This window comes from Glycine max, chromosome 4 (assembly GCF_000004515.6).
Source record: "Glycine max cultivar Williams 82 chromosome 4, Glycine_max_v4.0, whole genome shotgun sequence".
Lineage (NCBI taxonomy): Eukaryota > Viridiplantae > Streptophyta > Magnoliopsida > Fabales > Fabaceae > Glycine > Glycine max.
Genome location: NC_016091.4, coordinates 32,794,566 through 32,802,135, shown reverse-complemented (window position 1 = coordinate 32,802,135; position 7,570 = coordinate 32,794,566). Strand labels below are relative to the sequence as shown.

General features: G+C 32.1%; 1 protein-coding gene across 1 annotated transcript; it reads left to right on the top strand.

Moving 5' to 3' along the window:
- The first annotated feature begins 2,696 nt into the window (after positions 1 to 2,696).
- On the top strand, positions 2,697 to 5,436 carry LOC100781894 (glucan endo-1,3-beta-glucosidase 8). Its single transcript, XM_006578391.4, has 2 exons — positions 2,697 to 3,315; positions 4,152 to 5,436. Exons 1-2 carry the CDS (start codon positions 2,921 to 2,923, stop codon positions 5,266 to 5,268), a joined length of 1,512 nt encoding a protein of 503 aa, XP_006578454.1. The 5' UTR covers positions 2,697 to 2,920; the 3' UTR covers positions 5,269 to 5,436.
- Positions 5,437 to 7,570: the final 2,134 nt, after the last annotated feature.

Genomic DNA, 7,570 nt, shown 5'->3' with positions numbered 1-7,570 from the left:
AGTTTTGATTATGTAATCAAAATTATGTTTGTCTTTAATTGTCTTAGGAACATACAGTGTGTCCAGTCATCCATGTTTTGATTTATTTCTTCGAATCGTACCTCCTCATCGAAGAGATTGTGTTTTGGGGCGACCTCGTGGGTCTGGTTTTCTTGCTCATTGAGCAAATTGATGTTTCTTGGATAATTGTTTGAGGATGATGATTAGTTGGATCTAAAGGAAATGCGTGAAAATGAACGTAAGAGACGCGACATGGTAGATTCATCCTCTAGTATCTCTCCCGTCATATGGTTCCATAGAAATGTTTCCATAAGGTTATATGTTACTAAATTTCTTGGATTTGAAAAAATAAATTTTTTAATTCTTATAGCCACCAATATATTATGTCTTAATATTTTATTTGAACAATACACCTTAGTCTTACTGTCCTTTCTCATCCACGGGACTTACTGCTACAGTATCATTCAACTAAAATATCAGTCTGCTGTACTTCTGGAAATATTGTTCAAACACATACTGTTTAAATTAAGAGTACTATACAAGAATGAAAATGGTTACTATACATAAGTTTAGATCCATGAAATCAATTAACATATATCCTTACAGACAATATTCCTACTTCCCCATTAGACTCTGATACTAGAGATCAGTGGAAAGAGGTCAACGGGAGATAAGGAGAAATGCGTGAAAATGAACGTAAGAGACACAACATGGTAGATTCATCCTCCAGTATCTTTGCCATCATATGGTTGCATAGAAATGTTTCCATAAGGTTATATATTACTAAATTTCTTGGATCTGAAAAAAATAAATTTTTTAACTCTTTATATATATATATATTATTTAGATTATGTTTACCAGTGTATGCTGAATATTGAAAAAATAAGTTGCTCAAGATTTTTAAATAATTTCAAAACTCGTCTTCTATATATGTTGAATTTTGATCAACTTTAAGTGTACAAGTTTGCAAGTTATGAAATTAATTATTTAAAATGTTTTAATATAGATCGAGTTATATGGATCAATTAGTGGCTCATTGGATTGACTTGGGACTTTGTGACCTAGTACTCCGATCGAGTTGATGACCAATCCAAGTATGATAACATTGCCTAGGTGAGTTTAGGTGAGTTTATTAATTATTTGCATACAAGCAATATTTTTTTCCGTGTTTATTTATTTTTTTGAATAAAAATGCAAGATTATTTATTGTTTACCAAAAGGTAGGTGTTAGTTGCCCGTGATTGTTAGTGATTTTAGTTTGCCTTGCTATTCTTTGGTTTAAGCATCATTAACAAATACCAATTATTTAATTGTGTTACAGCTTGTTGGTTTTATGTTTTGTTGTCCATATAATTGTTTAATGGAGCTTTTGAAGTTATTGTTAGATAAGCCTTTACTATATTTATAATGGTCAATAAATGAGATTTCATAATGTATAATTGGTAAAACGAAATTTGAACAAGCTTTAATGAAGGTTGATAAATGAAGGACAATTGTCAAGTTCAAAGTCATTTTGCAAAATCCTGCACTTTTCAACTTAAATTCTAGATGTAATTTTTTTAGGTATTGTTAATATTAGGTTTCAATTTTTTTAAATGATATTAGTTTTCTAATTAAAATTAGAATTTTATTTCAATGTGATCTGCATTAAAAGTTGGCATTAATTATTTAGGAAAAATTCTAATTTTGAGTAGAGAACAATATTTTTTTTATGAGTTGTAGAGAACAATATTAAAAATAGATAAAGAACTACTCGTAAATTTTGTCATTTTCAGTCAACGGATTTTTTTTTTTTCCGAATATTCAATCAACACTTGTTGATTTAAGTGATTAAGAGTTTAATTAATCTTAAGATTTCAATTTAAGTCTTATAAATGAGAAGAAGAAAAAAAAAACTAAGACATATAGGTCTATTCAACTCAATTCGAATTAACTGAAACATTTTCATATTTTTAGGGATTCAATTTATAATTAAGCATTGTATTAAAGATTATCTTTCATTCGGGTTATAGTTAAATGCCTCAAGTTGTTGATTAATTCTCTTAAAAAAAGTTGTTGATTAATTTTTCTTTGATAACAGTATTAAGATTTGAAACCATATTTTAGTAGGAATCCACTGGGTATTATTAGGAAAGGCAAAGTAGTTTGTATAATAAGCCAACTTGGATACTATTTCAGAAAATTGCATACTTGATGTCAAAATTAGAAATTCAACTTGTAATAGCACCTGCTAATCTGATCTTCATGGGCCTAATACTACGCTAAACTCCCCTGTGGTATTATGAACTTTGAACTAACAATTTTCTTTCTGCAATGACTTGTGATGTAAGAAATTTAGTATTACGAACTTTGAATTAAAAATTTCTCTTTCTGCAATGACATGTGATGTAAGAAATTTAGTGTGCTAACAGGGAAGACATTTAATTGACCATATATATAATAAAACTTCACTTATTATATAATAAAACTTATTGGAAGAACCCACGTAAGTTGATTCACGCACCCAATAAATCAAACTATTAATTCTTTTTCAAGTAGCTTTTGATATTAAACAATTAGTCACTGCAATTTTCATCATTCTAAATTTTGATTTAATCTTTAATTTTATAAAAAGTTATTAATTTAGTATTCTTGTTCACACATTTTTCCACTGGTATCAAAAAGTAAAAACTATAAAGAATGACTTTGAGCATTCCATCTTCCACCAAAGTCATCCATAAAGAATGATTTGGAGTTTAAAAAAAGCATGAACACGGTCAGTGACTAATGCTTTCCTCATGCAAAAAATGGGAAGAAGAAAAAAGACTCCCTTTTTCTTCTCCACGAAGGCACTGAAACACACGCACTATAGAAGGAGAGTTATATAAATTCTGCTCCCTACAATCACGCATTCCCGTTTCACTTTCTTCTATTTGGGGTTATGTTCTGTTCTGTCACCATCATTCTCGAACCTTCACAAAAACCAGCAAAAGAAATGGCTCCAAATTGCTTGCACCAAGTGGCATTCCTTCTTGTGTTCTTAATTGTGGTTTCCAGTGGCTATGCTTGGGTTGGTGTGAACTGGGGAACCATGGCGACCCACCAGCTTCCGCCCGAGAAGGTGGTCAAGATGCTGAAGGAAAATGGGTTCAGAAAACTGAAGCTGTTTGATGCAGATGAGTTCATTATGGCGGCTCTGATGGGGACCGGTATCGAAGTCATGGTGGCAATACCCAACAACATGTTGGACAAGATAAGCAACAGTCCCAAAGCTGCAGATTCTTGGGTGAATGATAATGTCACCAGCTACTTGTTCACTGGTGGTGTCAAAATCAAGTTAAGTTTTGCTGTAGCTATGTACATTACTCTGGCTCTTCAGATTGTTCTATTGTTTTACTCTTTATTTGTTTATTGAAGATGATGATGCTAGTAGTCTTACATTTTTCTTGATGAAATTCTTGACAGTTACTCATTTTCATACTAGTCATTTTTTGTTCGCTTTGTGGCAATTAATGTGTTAATTTTTTAACAAAGCTTAGATTGAATTTTGTAAGTACTAGTTTTGTTCTATAATCAAAATTGAGGTTTTATTGCAAGAACCTACATTGATCTTTAGTATATACCTTTATTAAGTTGATTATCTAAATGAAACTCCGATTTTGATTTGTTTTTTTTTTTGTTTTCACTTGAGAAATGCTAATAATACACGCACTTTTGAAGACACTCCTTTTTATTAATGAAAATTTATTGGAGATTATAAAATTTTGTGGGATCTTATTTATTGAGTCTCCCTCATGATTTTGTATTTTCAATAAATTTTAAATAGTACTAAAAAATTGTGTTAAAAGGACCGTGATAAATAAATAAATATATCTTTAGCACTTTTTTCACTTTTATTCTCAAAGTTATGGATGGAAGAGGAGTTTGACACTTGATAGTTGATACCGTGCTTTTTCTAAGGCATATTCAGTAAAATGTTTCAATTGGATATGCCTCTGGCTGATTTTGGTGGTTCAATTAAGGAATGTGAATAATAATATTCCTTATGTTAATTGTGCTTTTCTTTTTATGTTTTCGCTGGTCGTTTGTAATAGCTTTTGTTGTATGTTTAAAGTCATGCTTTAACTGTTCCTCACTCTGCTATATACTTGCTATGTATGCTAACTTTGCAGGTATGTTGCTGTGGGTAACGAGCCTTTCCTTAAAGCATATAATGGCTCCTTTGCAAAGAAAACTCTGCCAGCACTCAAGAACATACAGACATCACTTAATAAGGCTGGGTTGGGTTCAAAGATCAAAATTACTGTTCCATTCAATGCTGACATTTACTATTCGCCTGATTCAAATCCGGTGCCATCAGCCGGTGACTTTAGGCCTGAAGTGCGAGACCTCACCGTTGAAATAATCCAATTCTTATACGCAAACAATGCACCTTTCACAGTGAATATCTACCCTTTCCTTAGTCTTTATGGCAACGAAGATTTCCCTTTTGATTTTGCATTTTTTGATGGAAACAACAAGCCTCTTAGGGATGGTAAGACACTTTACACCAATGTGTTTGATGCAAATCTTGACACACTTCTGTGGGCTTTAGACAAGGCAGGGTACCCTGACATGGAGGTTATGATTGGAGAAATTGGGTGGCCAACTGATGGTGACAAGAATGCTAATGCCAAGAATGCTAAAAGATTCAACCTTGGTTTGCTTAAACATGCTCTAAGTGGCAAGGGTACCCCTAAAAGGAAAGGCACAATTGACTTGTTTCTATTCAGCCTCATTGATGAGGACACCAAAAGTGTTGCTCCTGGGAATTTTGAGAGGCATTGGGGGATTTTTGAGTTTGATGGCAAGCCAAAGTATGAATTAGACTTAACAGGTCAACATCAGCAAAAGGGTCTTGTCCCAGTGGAAGGTATCAAGTACATGGAAAAGAGGTGGTGTATTTTGGATCCAGATGTTACTAACTTGGATGATTTGGCTGGTAACATTGACTATGCTTGCACTTTTTCTGATTGTACTTCCCTTGGCTATGGCTCTACCTGTAATAATCTTAGTGTCCAAGGGAATGCGTCTTATGCCTTCAATATGTATTATCAAGTGAACAACCAACAGAATTGGGACTGTGATTTCTCTGGTTTGGCTGTCATAACACATAAGGATCCATCACTAAATGGATGCCAATTCCCTGTAATGATCTCTAGTAGTTCTTCTTTGCTACTGCATGGAGGGTTTTCAGACATCCTTAAGAAAGCACTGAGGGTGTTTATTTTTGTCATGTTTTTGCTATAACTGAAAGATTTAGGAGACCATTGAGTATTTTAGATTGTGTTCTGTCAGATTTAGTTTTTCTATTAATTTTTGGAGCAAGCATGTAAATTTAATTTTGTACCATTTTGAAGAACCTTGGGACTTTAAGTAGACAGTTTTGGACAACATTGCTTTTCATTCTTATTAGTATATGTCACTTTTATCTTAATCTCCTCTTGAATTAAGAGAAAATAAAATATGTACTGAAAGTGTAAAACAAGTTTATATTATTATTTAATCATAAATTCGCATATATAATAAATTTATTGATTTTTACAGTAATTATTTTAAAAATCATATTAATAATAATTTTTAATTGATTCACGGTATAACAATTTTTATACGTGTATAACTTTTAAACTCTTGAATTAACCAGGTGAGATTTTAAGATGTCCAAGTGGCTTTTTGCCACATTAATATATAATTGTGTTTACATGCTTGCCCACAAAACAACTGTCCTGCAAAAAACATATTTAAGATTGTTTCTTTCATCTTGCTTCTACTTAATTGGCTAAGTAAATACTTGGTGCTACAATAATGGTACATTATTTTTTAAAGAAATCCAAGCAAAAAGTTAATAGATACAGGGAGACAAAAGTTGTGTAGGGAACTAGGTAACAACTGGGAGAATGCTACAAATATTAGGAAAAAAAAAAAAGGAATTAAAGCCCAAGTATCTTAAATTAGAGTAAATTAACAAAATTACTCAAGTTCCATAAGAAGAAAATTGAAATATTTATCACCAAAATGGGAAAGACAAACTATTATTGTGTGAGAGTGAGACTCGATATGATGAAAGAAAAACATATTAGTAATCCAAATCGTCCAAGTTAGTAAATCTGTTATATTGTGTCATTGGGAATTTAAGATTAAAGGAACTAGTCTCTTGCCATGACCCATTCACATCTGGTGGTTCATCTATTTTTTTGAGTAAATCTGGTCATTTATCAAATCATCCATTATTTGACACACTACTCTTCAACTAGACACGCCCATTAAACTAAACTATTGCCATTTAACCTTCCGAACTAATGTCACCAAATTTAAAGCTCAGATCTCCTAATGATTCGTTTTTAGTTAGGAAGTTATATAAAGTGAATGATTGCATTGGATTCTTAAGAGGATTTATCGAAACCATGGTTTCGAGGCAAAGTCCGAACACTCTATTAATGCTAACTACCGTTTAGTTTTACTTATGCGCCACTCTTTCGGCTACATATCTTATTATATACTCCAATAATAATTTAATTTAAGCTATAATAAAATTTTAGTCTCTTGTATATATTTTAGGTTTTAATTTAGTTTTTTAAGTTGAATTTTTTTATTCCATTAACCAAATTAATACTTACATCGGTCATTAACGAATTTTAAAGAAAATGATTAATTTAATCTCTGAATTTATATCTTGAAGATATTTTAGTCTTTGGAACTACAAAAAATCACATGAGTTCTTGAAAGTTTTTGCATTTTATTTAAGTCCTTGAAAATATCTCATTTTTCATCTTCTTATTTTGGTCCCTAATTCTGGAGCTTAAGGAATAATAGTAACTTAAGTTTGGGTACTAAAATAAAAATGGATTAATTTAAAAAACTTAAATTTTCTTAGACTTAAATGTTTTGGTACATGATAAATGCTAATTTTGCATATTTTTAGCGTGCATAATGAAGCTCTTATCTCACTTTTCCTTTCCTTTTGAACCTTTTTTTTGGTACATTTTAGTTTAGTTGTTAATATTACAAGATATAGCTAACTATGCATTTTTTTATATAAACATCTAACTTTTGTTAACCCTTAGTATGTAGTAATTGGAGGAAGAATCTGGAAGCATTTTGGAGATCATGAGGAAGCATTTGGAAGTGATTTATTATGGATTTGAAGATAGTCATGGCTAGCTTAGCCAACACTCCCTATGGCTAAGCCATGCCTAAAATGGTTTTAGTTTGCAAAATGGCTAGCAAAAATCGTTTAAGAAATTACCATTCCATGATGGTTTCACGAAAATCATCTTAGAATAATTGCCATTTCATGACCTTTCTTGAAAATTGTCTTAGAAGGTTGTCATTCTAAGACGATTTTTACAAAACCGTCTTAGAAGTGAGTGAGTTTTTTAATGACATGTCTCTCCCTCTACACTATCGCACTTAGGGTTTCTAGCCAGTGAGGGAATGGAAGGATGCGAACTAGGCTGTGGTGCTCTCTTGTGACCCACCTACACCTTCGACCCCGTGCAAACTTGTTCGCTGCGACGACTTGGAGGATGTCCGATGAGAGATGCAGATCATG